Source organism: Oncorhynchus gorbuscha, linkage group LG05, assembly GCF_021184085.1.
Source record: "Oncorhynchus gorbuscha isolate QuinsamMale2020 ecotype Even-year linkage group LG05, OgorEven_v1.0, whole genome shotgun sequence".
NCBI lineage: Eukaryota > Metazoa > Chordata > Actinopteri > Salmoniformes > Salmonidae > Oncorhynchus > Oncorhynchus gorbuscha.
In genome coordinates, this window is record NC_060177.1 from 87644367 (window position 1) to 87665090 (window position 20724).

The following is a 20724-nucleotide window of genomic DNA, read 5'->3' on the forward strand; positions in this document are numbered from 1 at the left end:
CTGACCACCAGAGGGAGCTGGGTAGACAACCACACCACAACACCAGCCCCAGGCCTGGACCACCTCAACACCATAACCAACACCAGCCCCAGGCCTGGACCACCTCAACCAACACCAGCCCCAGGCCTGGACCACCTCAACCAACACCAGCCCCAGGCCTGGACCACCTCAACACCACAGCATAACCAACACCAGCCCCAGGCCTGGACCACCTCAACACCACACCATAACCAACACCAGCCCCAGGCCTGGACCACCTCAACACCACAGCATAACCAACACCAGCCCCAGGCCTGGACCACCTCAACACCACCAGCCCCAGGCCTGGACCACCTCAACACCACCAGCCCCAGGCCTGGACCACCTCAACACCACCAGCCCCAGGCCTTATTAACCACTTCAACAGAACATCTGAACGTACACAGACAGAAACACACTAGGGACCCATCTATAGGTTTAAACACTAACCCAAGACATCTGAGAGAGAGTGGGAGAGAAAGAGAGAAAGACAGGGAGGAGGGAGACAGAGAGAAAGAGATAAAGACAGGGAGGAGGGAGACAGAGAGAAAGAGAGTTTGGTCATACAAATCAAACTGTTTAGTGTGAAGAGGGGGGAGGGGCTGAGTGTGAAGAGGGGGAGGGGCTGAGTGTGAAGAGGGGGAGGGGCTGAGTGTGAGAAGGGGGAGGGGCTGAGTGTGAAGAGGGGGAGGGGCTGAGTGTGAAGAGGGGGAGGGGCTGAGTGTGAAGAGGGGGAGGGGCTGAGTGTGAAGGGGGGAGGGGCTGAGTGTGAAGGGGGGAGGGGCTGAGTGTGAAGGGGGGAGGGGCTGAATGTGAAGAGAGGGAGGGGAGGTGTTGAGTGTGAAACGGGTGGTGGGGGTGAGTGTGAAGGGGGAGGGGCTGAATGTGAAGAGGGGGAGGGGGAGGTGTTGAGTGTGAAGAGGGGGGAGGGGCTGAGTGTGAAGAGGGGGAGGGGCTGAGTGTGAAGGGGGAGGGGCAGAGTGTGAAGAGGGGGAGGGGCTGAGTGTGAAGGGGGAGGGGCTGAGTGTGAAGGGGGAGGGGCTGAGTGTGAAGAGGGGGGAGGGGCTGAGTGTGAAGAGGGGGGAGGGACTGAGCACCAAAGAAGTAGGAGATCCTCTGCTGTTTAAAAAAAATAAATGAATATTTTTTTCTCAGCAAGGTTCAACTTCGTTTCATCATCACATTGATCATGACACAACATCTTATTTCTTCTGCTTTCTGTGTGTGTTTGAGTGAACAAATTCATGGCAGTGTGTCTGTGTTTGTCCAGGTCTTTTGAGGTAAAACTACAACTCTTTTTGAACAGCACATTATTCAAACCCCTGGGCTAATCTATTCAGAACGAATTCACTTGAAAATCACTTGGTTCTTTCTTTTGAAACCATTCAGCAAAGGAGAGAGACATTTTTCTTATTGCCCAGATAAAGTGTCCTCTCTTTTCGAGAGTCTTATTTTAAATATTTACATATTTGAAGCAGTGATCGTGATCTGATATATGATGTGTTTATTTGAATGGGGGAGAAGGCAACTCTGGCTGCATCTCAATACAGCTGGACAGAACTCTAGGAACCGCTTTGGTCACTTTCAATACACAGTATCCTCCTCTCCTCTCCTCTCCTCTCCTCTCCTCTCCTCTCCTCTCCTCTCCTCTCCTCTCCTCTCCTCTCCTCTCCTCTCCTCTCCTCTCCTCTCCTCTCCTCTCCTCTCCTCTCCTCTCCTCTCCTCTCCTCTCCTCTCCTCTCCTCTCCTCTCCTCTCCTCTCCTCTCCTCATGTAAACCAACACAAGGACCACCATCTCCCTCTGCCTCTCCCTCCTCCCTTCAGTCTCCCTCTGTCTCTCTCCCTCCTCCCTCCCTCCTCCCTTCCGTCACCCTCTGTCTCTCTCCCTCCTCCCTTCCATCTCTCTCCCTCCTCCCTTCATTCTCCCCCCTCCCTCCCTCCCTCCTCCCTCCCTCCCTCCTCCCTTCCGTCTCTCTCCCTCTTCCCATCCAGCTCTCTGTCTCTCTCTCTCCCTCCCTTCCATCTCCCTCTGTCTCGCTACCTCTTCTCTCCATACCTCCTGCCTCTCTTCCCCCCTCCCATTCCTTAATGTCAATGTTCCCGTGTTCGCGGACACCGCATTCACAATAAAAGCTGCAAATGTAGCATCAATCAGAAATTACCTTCAAATGGCGCAAAGCTGACAAAGCGTGATCAGATTGAATCCTTGCCTTAAACTCCAGTTCAGATCCCCTCTATAATACATGAGTGTGGGACCCTCAGGGCAGTATTGAGGTGTATTACAGTGTGTTTTAGAGGGACCCTCAGGGCAGTATTGAGGTGTATTACAGTGTGTTTTAGAGGGGCCCTCAGAGCAGTATTGAGGTGTATTACAGTGTGTTTTAGAGGGACCCTCAGGGCAGTATTGAGGTGTATTACAGTGTGTTTTAGAGGGACCCTCAGGGCAGTATTGAGGTGTATTACAGTGTGTTTTAGAGGGGCCCTCAGGGCAGTATTGAGGTGTATTACAGTGTGTTTTAGAGGGACCCTCAGGGCAGTATTGAGGTGTATTACAGTGTGTTTTAGAGGGACCCTCAGGGCAGTATTGAGGTGTATTACAGTGTGTTTTAGAGGGGCCCTCAGAGCAGTATTGAGGTGTATTACAGTGTGTTTTAGAGGGACCCTCAGGGCAGTATTGAGGTGTATTACAGTGTGTTTTAGAGGGGCCCTCAGAGCAGTATTGAGGTGTATTACAGTGTGTTTTAGAGGGGCCCTCAGGGCAGTATTGAGGTGTATTACAGTGTGTTTTAGAGGGGCCCTCAGGGCAGTATTGAGGTGTATTACAGTGTGTTTTAGAGGGACCCTCAGGGCAGTATTGAGGTGTATTACAGTGTGTTTTAGAGGGACCCTCAGGGCAGTATTGAGGTGAATTACAGTGTGTTTTAGAGGGACCCTCAGGGCAGTATTGAGGTGTATTACAGTGTGTTTTAGAGGGGCCCTCAGGGCAGTATTGAGGTGTATTACAGTCTGTTTTTTCCCACCACTACAGAGGGCATTATGTGTGACTCTGGATGGACAGTGGACTGAACACAACAGTATCTGAACCCACGAGTCTCAGATTTCTTTGACAATTCTAAGTTGTGAAACAGTCGTCAGGTGAAAACTTGGTCAAACAGAGATGAAGGTATTAAAGATACAATATCGGTACACAACATAGCATGACAGCATAAAAAAAATCAAGACAGGTTATACTCGCCAGTCGCTGAGTTTAATTTGAAATATTTTCCATATTAAATACCCCACCCTCTCATCCCACCCCTATTTCCTCCCTCCCATCCCTCCCATCACTGCTCCCCCCTCACTCCAATGCCATCTCCACAGAGAAAGTCTGTGTCCCAAAAGGCCTATTCACTATGTAGTGCACTACTTGTGACCAGGACCCATATGGCTCTATATAGAGGACCCAAAGACCTCTGGTCACAAGTAGTGTACTGTTTAGGGAATAGGGGTCCTTTTGGGATGCAGACAGTAGTCTGGATGAAAACACACTCTATTTATGCAGCATATTGCTATTTAAGACATTTGAAAAAACAAATTAAATACTACAGTTTTTTCTTTTCTGCTCTGTTTTCTGGACTGTTTTGAACAGAAAATAAACTAAAACAGTGTCCCTCCGCCAGTCTACATAAAAAGGGGCCCACCTACACCATGGTATGTTCCCCTTACCCTTGCATCCTACCTACACAGTGGTCCGTACCATGATGCTTGAAATGGGGGAGGGCTCACTGGATCATCTGTAGGCTTCAATCAAAACAGTACAAGTCCTGAGTGTAGCCAATTGTTTTGGCGTTTGCAGGATGTGTCAAACATCTGACGTCCAATCTTTATTCTTCAATTGATTGAATTCAGTCGTTGTTTCACTAGTGTTCCTCTGTCTCTCCTCTTCTCTATTCTCCAGTTGAATGGTTTAATAACGTTTGTTTTGTGCCCCTCCCCCTTACTGGGATGTGCTTGTTTAAGGCTCTCCAGTCCTTGTTTAAGGCTCTCCAGTCCTTGTTTAAGGCTCTCCAGTCCTTGTTTAAGGCTCTCCAGTCCTTGTTTAAGGCTCTCCAGTCCTTGTTTAAGGCTCTCCAGTCCTTGTTTAAGGCTCTCCAGTCCTTGTTTAAGGCTCTCCAGTCCTTGTTTAAGGCTCTCCAGTCCTCTTCTTACAAAGTGTGCGTCAGTAGCGGCTCCCCGGCATTCTATTGAGAGTTGTCATTGGTCCACCATTGGAGAGGGGGGGCGGGTGCAGAGTTGTCATTGGTCCACCATTGGAGAGGGGAGGCGGGTGCAGAGTTGTCATTGGTCCACCATTGGAGAGGGGGCGGGTGCAGAGTTGTCATTGGTCCACCATTGGAGAGGGGGCGGGTGCAGAGTTGTCATTGGTCCACCATTGGAGAGGGGGCGGGTGCAGAGTTGTCATTGGTCCACCATTGGAGAGGGGGCGGGTGCAGAGTTGTCATTGGTCCACCATTGGAGAGGGGGGCGGGTGCAGAGTTGTCATTGGTCCAGCATTGGGGAGGGGGCGGGTGCAGAGTTGTCATTGGTCCAGCATTGGGGAGGGGGCGGGTGCAGAGTTGTCATTGGTCCAGCATTGGGGAGGGAGGCGGGTGCAGAGTTGTCATTGGTCCACCATTGGGGGTTGGGGGGGTGCAGAGTTGTCATTGGTCCACCATTGGGGAGGGGAGGCGGGTGCAGAGTTGTCATTGGTCCACCATTGGGGAGGGGGGAAGGGGGGGTGCAGGCAGAGTAAACGACTGTTTGTGTGTGAAACGAACGGCTCGAGAGGAAAACTGTTTTTTTTAGGTTAGTCACAAGGCATGTTAACACTCAACTCTAGATGAGTTTCACCACCGAGTGTTCATGTGTACTGTGAGTTGTGTGTACACGTCGATGCTTGTCTGTGCATTTTGTGTGTTTCTGTGTATGTATATACACTGACTGTACAAAACATTAAGTACACCTGCTCTTTCCATGACCAGGTGAATCTAGATGAAAGCTTTGGTCCCAAATCGATGTCACTTGTTCCATCCACCTCAAATCAGTGTAGATGAAGAGGAGGAGACGGGGTTAAAGAAGGATTTTTAAGCCTTGAGACAATTGAGACATGGATTGTGTATGTGTGTCATTCAGAGGGTGAATGAGCAAGACAAAATATTTAAGGTTCTTTGAACGAGGTGTGGTAGTAGGTGCCAGGAGCACCTGTTTGTGTCAAGAACTGCAACGCTGCTGGGTTTTTAACGCTCAACAGTTTCCCGTGTGAAGAATGGTCCACCATCCAAAGGACATTTAGTCAACTTGATACAACTGCGGGAAGCATTGGAGTCAACACGGTCCAGCATCCCTGTGGAACGCTTTCAACACCTTGTAGAGTTCATAACCTGATGAACCGAGGCTGTTCTGAGGGCAATAGAGGGAGTGCAACTCAATATTAGGGAAGGTGTGCTTAATGTTTTGTATACTCAGTATATATGCGTGTGTTTGAATGAATAATATTTTCAAGTTTTCTTGTCCATGTCTGTTTATCTCTCTGTGCCCAGTTCCAGGAATGGGCTGCGTTGGTGATGGGGTCAGGGGTCACGGGTTCATTATAGGCTCACACGCGGGGGGAGTATTTGGGGTTTCTTGGCACCTCGGTGAAAGATTTGAGCTCGTAAGGGATCCCCGTGTCCACCTCGATGGACTTGCGGGAGAATAGCAGCCGGATATCGTTGTGCAAGTAGATCTTCCCAGATTTAGAGCTCTGGAATCTAGGAGATTGAAAACAAAAGCAGATCCATCACTGTTAATACATTTGTGTGTAAAGCTACTAAGCTAAGCTCCGTCAAATGAGGGCGTCTCTGGCACAATGACTGACCAGCAAAACAACCTGAAAGACAAAGTCAATTCCTTTGATTACATTTCTAAACATTCAGCATGGTTCTGAAATGCTCTACAGTCTTGTCTTTGTTTTCAACAAAGAAACAAATAAATAAATAAACAGGTGTGTGCATGGATGGATGGAGGGAGGGAGGGAAGGAACGAGGGAAGGAAGGAACGAGGGAAGGAAGGAACAAGGGAAGGAAGGAACAAGGGAAGGAAGGAACAAGGGAAGGAAGGAACAAGGGAAGGAAGGAACGAGGGAGGGTGGGAACGAGGGAGGGTGGGAACGAGGGAGGGAGGGATGATGGATGGATGGGGGATGGATAGACAGACATTCCAAACAATAAGTGCATCCTATCCCAAGCGTACTGCACATGCTATACAAACCATCCAGAAAAATACAATGTCCACACCAATACTCCACTTTAAAATCAACCAACCAATGACCAGACAGATGTACCTGAGGTGTATCAGGTAGCAGAGAATCTTCCTCCTCTCTGTGGGCGTGGCCCTGGGCTCTGGAGGCCCAACCCCCTTCGCCTCTGGCCCCGCCTCCTCAACGGGAACCAGGAAGATGCGGTGACGAAGGAAGGTCATGTGATTGACGGGCATGTCCCCAAAGTTATAGGTCACGAGGAACATCTTCACCACAGTTTTATTGGGGTTGAATAAGGTCTGATGGAGAGAATATGGAGATATTGAATATGATACCTGTTTATAAGACTTGTTCAATTAAGATCTGTGGGGAGAACATGGACTCATTCATGAAAAACACTCTAAACAAGGTCAAGCATTTGAATAAGGTCTGAGAAGGGAACATGGAGATGTTAGCCATTGCTGTGCCCATTGTGCTAGATCCATGCAAGCCCGTGCATACTAGGGCCAATTACGTTTGAAAACAAAGAGACTCAACAAGAGATTACAAAGTATAGAGAAGAGAAAGAAAAAGGAGTGAGAGTAACAGAGAAAGAGAGACAGAGACAGACAGAGAGATGGAAAGAGAAAGAGAGACAGACAGACAGACAGAGGGATAGATAGAGACACACAGAGACATGGTGAGAGACACAGACAGAGATGGAGAGAGAGAGACAGAAAGAGAGATGGAGAGAGAGAAAGAGACATGAAGAGAGATGGAGAGAGAAAGAGAGATGAAGAGAGATGGAGAGAGAGAAAGAGAGATGGAGAGAGACAGAGAGAGAGAGATGGAGAGACATGGGGAGAGACACAGAGAGAGACACAGAGAGAGACAGAGAGAGAGAAAGAGAGACAGAAAAAGAGAGAGTGATGGAGAGACATGGGGAGAGACACAGAGATGGAGAGAGAGAGAAAGAGAGGACCATGATTCTCACCACTTGGGTGGTCCCTGCTTTGGGTACGCTGTATCCCTTCTTTCCTAAAGGCTCCAAGGAGATCACCCCCTACAACAGAGAGATGAGCTGTCTTCACGTCGAGAAGTTGCACTCACTGAACTGCGAGAGCATTCAACAGTGTGCAGGTGTCTATTCTTCGTGTGTGACTTTACTTTTGAAATGATTTCAAGCTAGAATCTGTAATTGAAACAATAACAACGCGTGACCCCGCCCCTGTTTTCGCTAAAAAGCTGGAGAAATGTCATCACTCCAATTAATAGACAGAGCTATGGATGCCAGGACTGACCATACATGATATACACATTATAGTTTTAACCATGTTTTGAAGCTACACACATTCACAGGTACATTGTTTACATTCATTGGAGTTAAACAAGGTCATATGTTGGGTTCTGATGGGGTACGACAATATGTTGGGTTCTGATGGGTACGACAATATGTTGGGTTCTGGTGGGGTACGACAATATGTTGGGTTCTGATGGGGTACGACGATATGTTGGGTTCTGATGGGTACGACAATATGTTGGGTTCTGGTGGGGTACGACAATATGTTGGGTTCTGATGGGGTACGACGATATGTTGGGTTCTGATGGGTACGACAATATGTTGGGTTCTGATGGGGTACGACAATATGTTGGGTTCTGGTGGGGTACGACGACGAGTTAAACAAGGTCATATGTTGGGTTCTGATGGGGTACGACAATATGTTGGGTTCTGATGGGGTACGACAATATGTTGGGTTCTGATGGGGTTCGACGACTAGTTAAACAAGGTCATATGTTGGGTTCTGATGGGGTACGACAATATGTTGCGTTCTGATGGGGTACGACAATATGTTGGGTTCTGATGGGGTTCGACGACGAGTTAAACAAGGTCATATGTTGGGTTCTGATGGGGTACGACAATATGTTGGGTTCTGATGGGGTACGACAATATGTTGGGTTCTGATGGAGTACGACAATATGTTGGGTTCTGATGGGGTACGACGACGAGTTAAACAAGGTCATATGTTGGGTTCTGATGGGGTACGACATTATGTTGGGTTCTGATGGGGTACGACAATATGTTGGGTTCTGATGGGGTACGACAATATGTTGGGTTCTGATGGGGTACGACGACGAGTTAAACAAGGTCATATGTTGGGTTCTGATGGGGTACGAAAATATGTTGGGTTCTGATGGGGTACGAAAATATGTTGGGTTCTGATGGGGTTCGACAATATGTTGGGTTCTGATGGGGTACGACAATATGTTGGGTTCTGATGGGGTACGACAATATGTTGGGTTCTGATGGGGTACGACAATATGTTGGGTTCTGATGGGGTACGACAATATGTTGGGTTCTGATGGGGTACGACAATATGTTGGGTTCTGATGGGGTTCGACAATATGTTGGGTTCACGACAATATGTTGGGTTCTGATGGGGTACGACAATATGTTGGGTTCTGATGGGGTTCGACAATATGTTGGGTTCTGATGGGGTACGACGACTGGAGTTAAACAAGGTCATATGTTGGGTTCTGATGGGGTACGAAAATATGTTGGGTTCTGATGGGGTACGACAATATGTTGGGTTCTGATGGGGTACGACGACTGGAGTTAAACAAGCTCATATGTTGGGTTCTGATGGGGTACGACAATATCTTGGGTTCTGATGGGGTACGACGATTGGAGTTAAACAAGCTCATATGTTGGGTTCTGATGGGGTACGACAATATCTTGGGTTCTGATGGGGTACGACGATTGGAGTTAAACAAGCTCATATGTTGGGTTCTGATGGGGTACGACAATATGTTGGGTTCTGATGGGGTACGACGACGAGTTAAACAAGGTCATATGTTGGGTTCTGATGGGGTACGACAATATGTTGGGTTCTGATGGGGTACGAAAATATGTTGGGTTCTGATGGGGTTCGACAATATGTTGGGTTCTGATGGGGTACGACAATATGTTGGGTTCTGATGGGGTACGACAATATGTTGGGTTCTGATGGGGTACGACAATATGTTGGGTTCTGATGGGGTACGACAATATGTTGGGTTCTGATGGGGTACGACAATATGTTGGGTTCTGATGGGGTACGACAATATGTTGGGTTCTAATGGGGTACGACGACGAGTTAAACAAGCTCATATGTTGGGTTCTGATGGGGTACGACAATATGTTGGGTTGTAATGGGGTACGACGACGAGTTAAACAAGCTCATATGTTGGGTTCTGATGGGGTACGACGATTGGAGTTAAACAAGCTCATATGTTGGGTTCTGATGGGGTACGACAATATGTTGGGTTCTGATGGGGTTCGACAATATGTTGGGTTCTGATGGGGTACGACAATATGTTGGGTTCTGATGGGGTACGACAATATGTTGGGTTCTGATGGGGTACGACAATATGTTGGGTTCTGATGGGGTACGACAATATGTTGGGTTCTGATGGGGTACGACAATATGTTGGGTTCTGATGGGGTACGACAATATGTTGGGTTCTGGTGGGGTACGACGACGAGTTAAACAAGGTCATATGTTGGGTTCTGATGGGGTACGACAATATGTTGGGTTCTGATGGGGTACGACAATATGTTGGGTTCTGATGGGGTTCGACGACGAGTTAAACAAGGTCATATGTTGGGTTCTGATGGGGTACGACAATATGTTGCGTTCTGATGGGGTACGACAATATGTTGGGTTCTGATGGGGTTCGACGACGAGTTATACAGGGTCATATGTTGGGTTCTGATGGGGTACGACAATATGTTGGGTTCTGATGGGGTACGACAATATGTTGGGTTCTGATGGGGTACGACAATATGTTGGGTTCTGATGGGGTACGACGACGAGTTAAACAAGGTCATATGTTGGGTTCTGATGGGGTACGACAATATGTTGGGTTCTGATGGGGTATGACAATATGTTGGGTTCTGATGGGGTACGACAATATGTTGGGTTCTGATGGGGTACGACGACGAGTTAAACAAGGTCATATGTTGGGTTCTGATGGGGTACGAAAATATGTTGGGTTCTGATGGGGTACGAAAATATGTTGGGTTCTGATGGGGTTCGACAATATGTTGGGTTCTGATGGGGTACGACAATATGTTGGGTTCTGATGGGGTACGACAATATGTTGGGTTCTGATGGGGTACGACAATATGTTGGGTTCTGATGGGGTACGACAATATGTTGGGTTCTGATGGGGTACGACAATATGTTGGGTTCTGATGGGGTTCGACAATATGTTGGGTTCTGATGGGGTACGACAATATGTTGGGTTCTGATGGGGTACGACAATATGTTGGGTTCTGATGGGGTACGACAATATGTTGGGTTCTGATGGGGTTCGACAATATGTTGGGTTCTGATGGGGTACGACGACTGGAGTTAAACAAGGTCATATGTTGGGTTCTGATGGGGTACGAAAATATGTTGGGTTCTGATGGGGTACGACAATATGTTGGGTTCTGATGGGGTACGACGACTGGAGTTAAACAAGCTCATATGTTGGGTTCTGATGGGGGACAATATCTTGGGTTCTGATGGGGTACGACGATTGGAGTTAAACAAGCTCATATGTTGGGTTCTGATGGGGTACGACAATATCTTGGGTTCTGATGGGGTACGACGATTGGAGTTAAACAAGCTCATATGTTGGGTTCTGATGGGGTACGACAATATGTTGGGTTCTGATGGGGTACGACGACGAGTTAAACAAGGTCATATGTTGGGTTCTGATGGGGTACGACAATATGTTGGGTTCTGATGGGGTACGAAAATATGTTGGGTTCTGATGGGGTTCGACAATATGTTGGGTTCTGATGGGGTACGAAAATATGTTGGGTTCTGATGGGGTACGACAATATGTTGGGTTCTGATGGGGTACGACAATATGTTGGGTTCTGATGGGGTACGACAATATGTTGGGTTCTGATGGGGTACGACAATATGTTGGGTTCTGATGGGGTACGACAATATGTTGGGTTCTAATGGGGTACGACGACGAGTTAAACAAGCTCATATGTTGGGTTCTGATGGGGTACGACAATATGTTGGGTTGTAATGGGGTACGACGACGAGTTAAACAAGCTCATATGTTGGGTTCTGATGGGGTACGACGATTGGAGTTAAACAAGCTCATATGTTGGGTTCTGATGGGGTACGACAATATGTTGGGTTCTGATGGGGTTCGACAATATGTTGGGTTCTGATGGGGTACGACAATATGTTGGGTTCTGATGGGGTACGACAATATGTTGGGTTCTGATGGGGTACGACAATATGTTGGGTTCTGATGGGGTACGACAATATGTTGGGTTCTGATGGGGTACGACAATATGTTGGGTTCTGATGGGGTACGACGACTGGAGTTAAACAAGCTCATATGTTGGGTTCTGATGGGGTACGACAATATGTTGGGTTCTGATGGGGTACGACAATATGTTGGGTTCTAATGGGGTACGACGACGAGTTAAACAAGCTCATATGTTGGGTTCTGATGGGGTACGACGATTGGAGTTAAACAAGCTCATATGTTGGGTTCTGATGTGGTACGACAATATGTTGGGTTCTGATGGGGTACGACGACGAGTTAAACAAGGTCATATGTTGGGTTCTGATGGGGTACGACAATATGTTGGGTTCTGATGGGGTACGAAAATATGTTGGGTTCTGATGGGGTTCGACAATATATTTTGGGTTCTGATGGGGTACGACAATATGTTGGGTTCTGATGGGGTACGACAATATGTTGGGTTCTGATGGGGTACGACAATATGTTGGGTTCTGATGGGGTACGACAATATGTTGGGTTCTGATGGGGTACGACAATATGTTGGGTTCTGATGGGGTTCGACAATATGTTGGGTTCTGATGGGGTACGACAATATGTTGGGTTCTGATGGGGTTCGACAATATGTTGGGTTCTGATGGGGTACGACAATATGTTGGGTTCTGATGGGGTACGACAATATGTGGGGTTCTGATGGGGTACGACAATATGTTGGGTTCTGATGGGGTACGACGACTAGTTAAACAAGCTCATATGTTGGGTTCTGATGGGGTACGACAATATGTTGGGTTCTGATGGGGTACGACAATATGTTGGGTTCTGATGGGGTACGACAATATGTTGGGTTCTGATGGGGTACGACAATATGTTGGGTTCTGATGGGGTTCGACAATATGTTGGGTTCTGATGGGGTACGACAATATGTTGGGTTCTGATGGGGTACGACAATATGTTGGGTTCTGATGGGGTACGACAATATGTTGGGTTCTGATGGGGTACGACAATATGTTGGGTTCTGATGGGGTACGACAATATGTTGGGTTCTGATGGGGTTCGACAATATGTTGGGTTCTGATGGGGTACGACAATATGTTGGGTTCTGATGGGGTACGACGACGAGTTAAACAAGCTCATATGTTGGGTTCTGATGGGGTACGACGACTAAACTGAAGCCCATGAGGCATTTACAGGTTATAGTCTTCAAGAATCAATGTATATAATTTATTTATATGCCTAAAAATGGATGCAGCAACTAGGGGTTGTAAAAAATAAAAAATTCAAATAATTTCACTCTGAAAATAACTATTATCTGTTCCTGTTCCATTCGGCATTACCACTATTAACCCAAACGCATCGAATCAAATATTCACTACATGGAACAGATTGTCCCCCCAAAAAACTAAAGGAAGTTTGTTTTGAAGTGTCTGTCTTATATCTGAGAGATATAAGAACGATTTTGTTATATGTATAAAATCCCTTATTTTTGGAACTAAACAGTGTGTAAACCAAATTGTTTTGATACCACAGACAGAAGTTGGCAGATCGACTGTACCGACTTCAGACGAGTCCACAAGACGCTTGTGGGGATCGTAGAGGAAAACGGAGAACGCCATCGTGTTCGGGAGAGTCTCATCTTTCCATAGAGTTTTATAGGCCAAACTGTTCGGACACTACAGACAATTTTGTGAGAAGGCTGATTTTCAGGATGTCTTATGGTCTAACAAACACTGCCCTAACTCTGTCACCTTTCACTGCAGACTTACATATGTGGATTGAGAAGCAGAACAACAGATGTCTCTATATTTCCACAGTGGCGTGGCCATTGACATTAGGAGGTTAACATCATTTCACACACACACACACACACACACACACACACACACACACACACACACACACACACACACACACACACACACACACACACACACACACACACACACACACACACACACACACACACACACACACACACACACACACACACACACACACACACACACACACACACACACCAGGAAGGGTGAGGGTGCGCTGTGCTCTGAGATGTCGTAGTAGGTGACGTGTACAGGCAGAGTGGCGTGTTGAGGGCAGTAGGATCCGCTGGCACCGATCTCTGCTGTGAAGCCCTCGATACGACCCGACGGAGAGAAACGACCCTTCAGGATCGACTCCTGGAGAAGAAACAACAACAAGGAAGAGTGAGGAAGACCCACTTCAAAGCACAGCTACTTCTATGGCCACGAGGAATGTTGTAAATCTCTCTAGATATTTGGTAGAAGCTCAAGTTCTGACAAAATACCATCATACATCATACTGAAATAAATTCAGTTACTGATAGTACGTCACACTACATTTTGTATTATTTGTTAAGAATGTACTGTGATATGTTGTGTATGTCTGCTGTGCTAAATGAGTAGCTGTGTGTGTGTGTGTATCATACCTCAAAGTTACCCAGTAGTGAACGGCTGATGGAAGAAGAGGGCCAGCCGGACCGAGCAGTGCGACCCAAGGTGTCTGTACGCCGCCCACTACATAGCTGTCGACTGCACACACATATTTTTTATTTTTTTAAGAACATAAGTTAGCCATGGTTAAGTCACATAATTAAAGAGGATGTTTTTGAAATGATGACTACACATGGATCAACTAAGAAGGTAGAAAGTGAACATACCTTTTCAGGCGCATCCCACTTTTCAGCCTTCTGCTGGCTCCTCTGCATTCTGATAAACTCTGAAGGAGGACGAGAACGAGAGACAGATGGACAGAACGAGACAGATGGACAGAACGAGAGACAGATGGACAGAACGAGAGACAGAAGGACAGAACGAGAGACAGAAGGACAGAACGAGAGACAGATGGACAGAACGAGAGACAGATGGACAGAACGAGAGACAGATGGACAGAACGAGAGACAGATGGACAGAACGAGAGACAGATGGACAGAACGAGAGACAGATGGACAGAACGAGAGACAGATGGACAGAACGAGAGACAGATGGACAGAACGAGAGACAGATGGACAGAACGAGAGACAGATGGACAGAACAAGAGACAGATGGACAGAACGAGAGACAGAAAGACAGAATGAGAGAGAGAAAGGAAGAGCGAGAGAAAAATAAAGAAAACAGGAAGGAGAATACATGGATTAGCGCAATCCAGCTCCGATGAAAAACATTGATATTACTGTCATGCTCAAACTGTCATGATAATCATGATCTATCAAACAGATGTGTACCAAATACACTAAAAGTGGCAGTAATAAAGCCTCTCTTGAAAAAGCCAAACCTTGACCTGGAAAATGTTTCTTTTAAACTATCGGCCTATATCGAATCTCCCATTCCCATCAAACATTTTAGAAAAAGCTGTTGCGCAGCAACTCACTGCCTTCCTGAAGACAAACAATGTGTACGAAATGCTTCAGTCTGGTTTAAGACCCCATCATAGCACTGAGACTGCACTTGTGAAGGTGGTAAATGACCTTTTAATGTCGTCAGACCGAGGCTCTGCATCTGTCCTCGTGCTCCTAGACCTTAGTGCTGCTTTTGATCCCATCGATCACCACATTCTTTTGGAGAGATTGGAAACCCTGAAGGACCTCTGCGTTACTCTGGATCCTGATCTCTCTTTTGACGAACATATCAAGAATATTTCAAGGACAGCTTTGTTCCCCCATCTTCGTAATATTGTAAATCAGTAAGTTTTTGTCCAAAGATGATGCAGAAAAGCTAATCCATGCTTTAGTTATTTCTAGATTAGACTACTGCAATGCTCCACTTTCCGGCTCCCCGGATAAAGCACTGAATAAACTTCAGTTAGTGCTAAATACGGCTGCTAGAATCTTGACTGGAACACAAAAATGTGATCATATTACTCCAGTGCTAGCCTCTCTACACTGGCTTCCTGTTAAGGCAAGGGCTGATTTCAAGGTTTTACTGCTAACCTACAAAGAATTACATGGGTTTGCTCCTATCTATCTCTCTGATTTGGTCCTGCCGTACATACCTACACATACGCTACGGTCACAAGAAACAGGCCTCTTTATTGTCTCTAGAATTTCTAAGTAAACAGCTGGAGGCAGGGCTTTCTCCCACAGAGCTCCATTTTTATGGAATGGCCTGCCTAACCATGAGAGACGCAGACTCTGTCTCGACCTTTAAGTCTTTACTGAAGACTCATCTCTTCAGTAGGTCCTGTGATTGAGTGTAGTCTGGCCCAAGGGTGCGAAGGTGAAGGGCAAGGCACTGGAGCGACGAACGCCATTGCTGTCTCTGCCTGGCCGGTTCCCCTTTCTCTACTGGGATTCTCTGCCTCAAACCCTATAACAGGGGCTGAGTCACTGGCTTACAGGTGCTCTTCCATGCCGTCCCTAGGAGGGGTTCGTCACTTGAGTGGGTTGAGTCACTGACATGATCTTCCTGTCCAGTTTTCCTCCCCCTCGGGCACGTGCCGTGGAGGAGATCTTTGTGGGCTATAGCCTCAGCCTTGTCTCAGGTTAGTAAGTTGGTGGTCTGTTGATATCCCTTTAGTGGTGTGGGGGCTGTGCCTTGGCAAAGTGGGTGGGGTTATATCCTGCCTGGTTGGCCCTGTCCGGGGGTATCTTCAGACGGGGCCACAGTGTCTCCTGACCCCCTCTGTCTCAGCCTCCAGTATTTATGCTGCAGTAGTTTATGTGCCAGGGGGCTAGGGTCAGTTTGTTATATCTGGTGTAATTCTCCTGTCTTATCTGGTGTGCTGTGTGAGTTTAAGTATGCTCCCTCTAATTCTCTCTCCCTCCCCTCCTGGAGGACCTGAGCTGCCTGCGGCTAAGGCACCCTGACCTGTTCAGCGGACATGCGACCTTGTCCCAGACCTGCTGTTTTTGACTCTCTCTCTCTCTCTCTCTCTCTACCGCAAATCAAATCAAAGTTTATTTGTCACGTGCGCCCGAATACAACAGGTATAGACCTTACAGTGAAATGCTGAATACAACAGGTGTAGACCTTACAGTGAAATGCTTACTTACAGGCTCTAACCAAAGGTGCGAAAAAAAGAAGGTGTGTGTGTGTGTGTGTGTAAGTAAAGAAATAAAACAACAGTAAAAAGACATTTGACCTGTTGTCTCGACCTCTGAATGCTCGGCTATGAAAAGCCAACTGACATCTACTCCTGCGATACTGACCTGTGCATCCTCTACAACCACTGTGATTATTATTTGACCCTGCTGGTCATCTATGAACGTTTGAACATCTTGAAGAACAATCTGGGCTTAAATGGCCATGTACTCTTATAATCTCCACCCAACACAGCCAGAAGAGGAATATATTATTTCCATTTCTACACAAATACATACATAGTTCATAGTGCATTACACACGCAATAAACACAATAACAAATGCAGTTGAGTAATGAAGGTACATACCTGCCTGTGTATCAATATGTGTGTACGCTGTGTGTGTGAATGTCAGTACGTAGTCACTACTTACCGGGCAGAGAGTCCAGGATGCTGCTTCAGACACAAACACATTCCCCATGTCCAAACTACCACTCGTACTAAGGGTTACCCAGTCCTGGCTACCCACCTCCTCTGGCGCTAACCCTTCCAAGGCTAACGCCTCTGTAGCTAGCATCTCACTAGCTAACAATTGACTAGCTCGCCCCTCTCTAGCTATCCCCTCTTTAGCCAGGTCCTCTCTACTGTAGCTATCCCCTCTTTAGCCAGGTCCTCTCTACTGTAGCTGTCCCCTCTTTAGCCAGGTCCGCTCTAGCTATCCCCTCTTTAGCCAGGTCCTCTCTACTGTAGCTGTCCCCTCTTTAGCCAGGTCCGCTCTAGCTATCCCCTCTTTAGCCAGGTCCTCTCTACTGTAGCTGTCCCCTCCACTGGGGCTATGTCAGCCTGGTCTATCCTCACACACACTGTGGACATGTCTCTCTCTTTCTCTGTGTCTCTTTCTGTGTCTCTCTCTGTGTCTCTCTCTGTGTCTCTCTCTGTGTCTCTCTCTGTGTCTCTCTCTGTGTCTCTCTCTGTGTCTCTCTCTGTGTCTCTCTCTGTGTCTCTCTCTGTGTCTCTCTCTGTGTCTCTCTCTGTGTCTCTCTCTCTCCATGTTATACTCCCTACCTACCCCTTTCCTTCACTTTTCATTCCCCCCTTTTCCTCCCTGTATCTCTCCCTCTTTGTCATTCACCAGGGCATCACCCCCCCCCATCCTCTACCTACCCTGTGTCCCAAATGGACACACTATTCTCTATGTAGTGCACAAACTTTGACCAGAGCCCCACGGTCAAAAGTGCCCTATTCAAAAGTAGTGCACTAAATAGGAAAAGTGTTTCTGGAAGCCAGTGGTTCGGTATCTAAACGGGTGAGCCAGAAAGACCCGTGTGGTTTTGTAGGGAGGTGGGGTTGTATTGGGGCGACAGCGACACAGGCAGGCGGAACATGTAGTGTAGCAAGAACAATGGAGGCCACCTCAATAGACTTGATTCTGGAGCCACTCGGCTGGTTCCAGCACCATACGTGGTGTGTTCATAATGACCAGCCTGGGAATCAATCGCTCTCTTCCTCTCTCTTCTTCTCTCCCTTTCCGCTTTCTTTTCCTCTTTCACTCTCATCATGTTTCATTCTCTTGGACCTTCTAACTCAGTCTTTCATTCTCACCCCTGTCTGTTTTACTGGAACAGCTCTCCCCCTCTAACCCACTGGCTGTTCATCCTCTTATTAAATGTCAGACAATGACAAGCCTGAAAGCTCTGTGTGTGTGTGTGTGTGTGTGTGTGTGTGTGTGTGTGTGTGTGTGTGTGTGTGTGTGTGTGTGTGTGTGTGTGTGTGTGTGTGTGTTAGGGTTGAAGATTTTCCTGGTATTTTACAAATGTTCCATCCTGAGAATAAATCACTTTTCTCCCGGGTAACCTGGTATTTCCCTCCAAAACCGGACGTGGCATTCAAAAGCATTATAAAGCATATTAATGTGTCTGGATTTGATCAGAGCTTTGATCTAGCCTGATGAGTCGAGCCCTATATTAATGACATATAATATATTTTTTTTCACCTTTATTTAACCAGGTAGGCCAGTTGAGAACAAATTCTCATTTACAACTGCGACCTGGCCAAGATAAAGCATAGCAGTGTGACAAAAACAACAACGCAGAGTTACACAAACAAACGTAGAGTCAATAAACACAGAAGAATCTATATACAGTGTGTGCAAATGTAGTAAGATTAGGGAGGTAAGGTAATAAATAGGCCATAGTGGCTTTTAAATGCTTGTATAACTAAGTGCATGCTCTTCAACCAATTGCTCCCCGTACCCGCCCGTCTGACTAGCATCACTACTCTGGACAGTTCTGACCTAGAATATGTGGACAACTACAAATACCTAGGCGTCTGGTTAGACTGCAAACTCTCCTTTCAGACTCACATTAAAACTTCTTGAGTGTAGGGGGCAGGATTTTTGATTTTGGCTAAAAAACATGCCCATTTGAAACTGCCTATTTCTCAGGCCCAGAAACTAGAATATGCATATAATTGTCAGATTAGGATAGAAAACACTCTAAAGTTTCCTAAACTGTCAAAATATTGTCTGTGAGTATAACCTGAGGAAACCTGAGGAAAATCAAACCAGGAAGTGCTGTTTTTCCTGAAAGTTCCATTGGATGCCTTGCCTCCATTTAAAGGGATATCAACCAGATTCCTTTTTCCTATTGCTTCCTCAAGGTGTCAACAGTCTTTAGACATAGTTTCAGGCTTTTAATTTGAAAAATGAGCGAGAAAGATAACATCGCGTCAGTGGATAGCTGGGTGTTGGCAGAGTTTTGCTTGCGCAACAGAGTGGGGCAGCCATTGTCTCTCCCTCTCCTATTGAAAAAGCGACAGTCCCGGTTGATATATTATCGATTATATGAGAGAGATACTGAGAGAGATGTTCTTACATAAACGCTTGTTATGCTTTTGCCGAAAAGCTGTATTGAAATCTGACACGCCAGGTGGATTAACAACAAGCTAAACTGTGTTTTGCTATATTGCACATGTGATTTCATGAAAATTAAATATTTTTAGTAATTTAATTTGAATTTGGCGCTCTGCAATTCAGCGTGTTGATGAAAATGATCCCGCTAAAGGGATGGGTGCGTCAAGACGTTAAGCATCTTCAATCTAAAATTAAATCTAGAATCAGCTTCCTATTTCGCAACAAAGCCTCCTTCACTCATGCTGCTAAACATACCATCGTAAAACTGACTATCCTACCGATCCTTGACTTTGGCGATGTCATTTACAAAATAGCCTCCAATGCTCTACTCAGCAAACTGGATGCAGTCTATCACAGTGCCATCCGTTTTATCAAAGCCCCATATACTACCCACCACTGTGACCTGTATGCTCTCGTTGCCTGGCTCTCACTACATATCCGTCGCCAAACCTACTGGCTCCAGGTCATCTATAAGTCTTAGCTAGGTAAAGCCCCGCCTTATCTCAGCTCACTGGTCACCATAGTGGAAGGTAGCCTAGTGGTTAGAGCGTTGGACTAGTAACCGAAAGGTTGCAAGATTGAATCCCTGAACTGACAAGGTAAAAATCTGTCATTCTGCCCCTGAACAAGACAGTAACCCACGGCTCCTAGGCTGTGTTTGAAAATAAGAATTTGTTCTTAACTGACTTGCCAAGTTAAATAAAGGTAAAATAAAAAAATAGCAACACGCTCCAGCAGGTATATTTCACTGGTTATCCCCAAAGCCAACACTTCCTTTGGCCACCTTTCCTTCCAGTTCTCTGCAGCCAATGACTGGAACAAATGGCAAATATCTCTGAAGCTGGAGTCTTATATCTCCCTCTCTAACTTTAAGCATCAGCTGTCAGAGCAGCTTACTGATCACTGTACTTATACACAGCCAATGTAAATAGCCCACCCAACTACCTCATCCCCATATTATTACTTGCTATTTTGCACATAATCATCTGCACATCTATCACTCCAGTGTTAATGCTAAATTGTAATTATTTCGACCTCTATGGCCTATTTATTGCCTTACCTCCCTCCTCTTCTACATTTGCACACACTGTACATAGATTTTTCTATTGTGTTTATTGACTGTATGTTTGTGTAAATCTGCGTCGTTGTTTTTTTCCACATTGCTTTGCTTTATCTTGTTCAGGTCGCAGTTGTAAATGAGAACTTGTTCTCAACTGGTCTACCTGGTT

General features: G+C 46.4%; 2 protein-coding genes across 3 annotated transcripts in view; one reads left to right on the plus strand and one right to left on the minus strand.

Annotated features, from left to right (window-relative positions):
• LOC124036638 (palmitoyltransferase ZDHHC19-like) overlaps positions 1-513 on the plus strand; it is a 10028-nt gene extending 9515 nt beyond the window's left edge. The window contains exon 8 of the mRNA XM_046351457.1: positions 1-513. This exon is cut by the window's left edge and continues 80 nt beyond it. The gene's annotated coding sequence lies outside the window, so the exon portion shown is untranslated.
• A 4865-nt stretch (positions 514-5378) lies between these two features.
• The window catches only part of LOC124036639 (protein FAM214B-like), a 55410-nt gene continuing 40064 nt past the window's right edge, over positions 5379-20724 (minus strand). For both annotated transcript variants that reach the window (XM_046351459.1, XM_046351461.1), the window contains exons 5-10: positions 14227-14285; positions 13996-14098; positions 13568-13726; positions 7249-7317; positions 6360-6574; positions 5379-5787 (exon numbers count right to left, since the gene is read on the minus strand). In XM_046351459.1, coding sequence (XP_046207415.1) covers positions 5634-5787; positions 6360-6574; positions 7249-7317; positions 13568-13726; positions 13996-14098; positions 14227-14285 — 759 coding nt within the window. In that variant the 3' untranslated portion in view covers positions 5379-5633. The remainder of the gene's footprint in view (positions 5788-6359; positions 6575-7248; positions 7318-13567; positions 13727-13995; positions 14099-14226; positions 14286-20724) is intronic.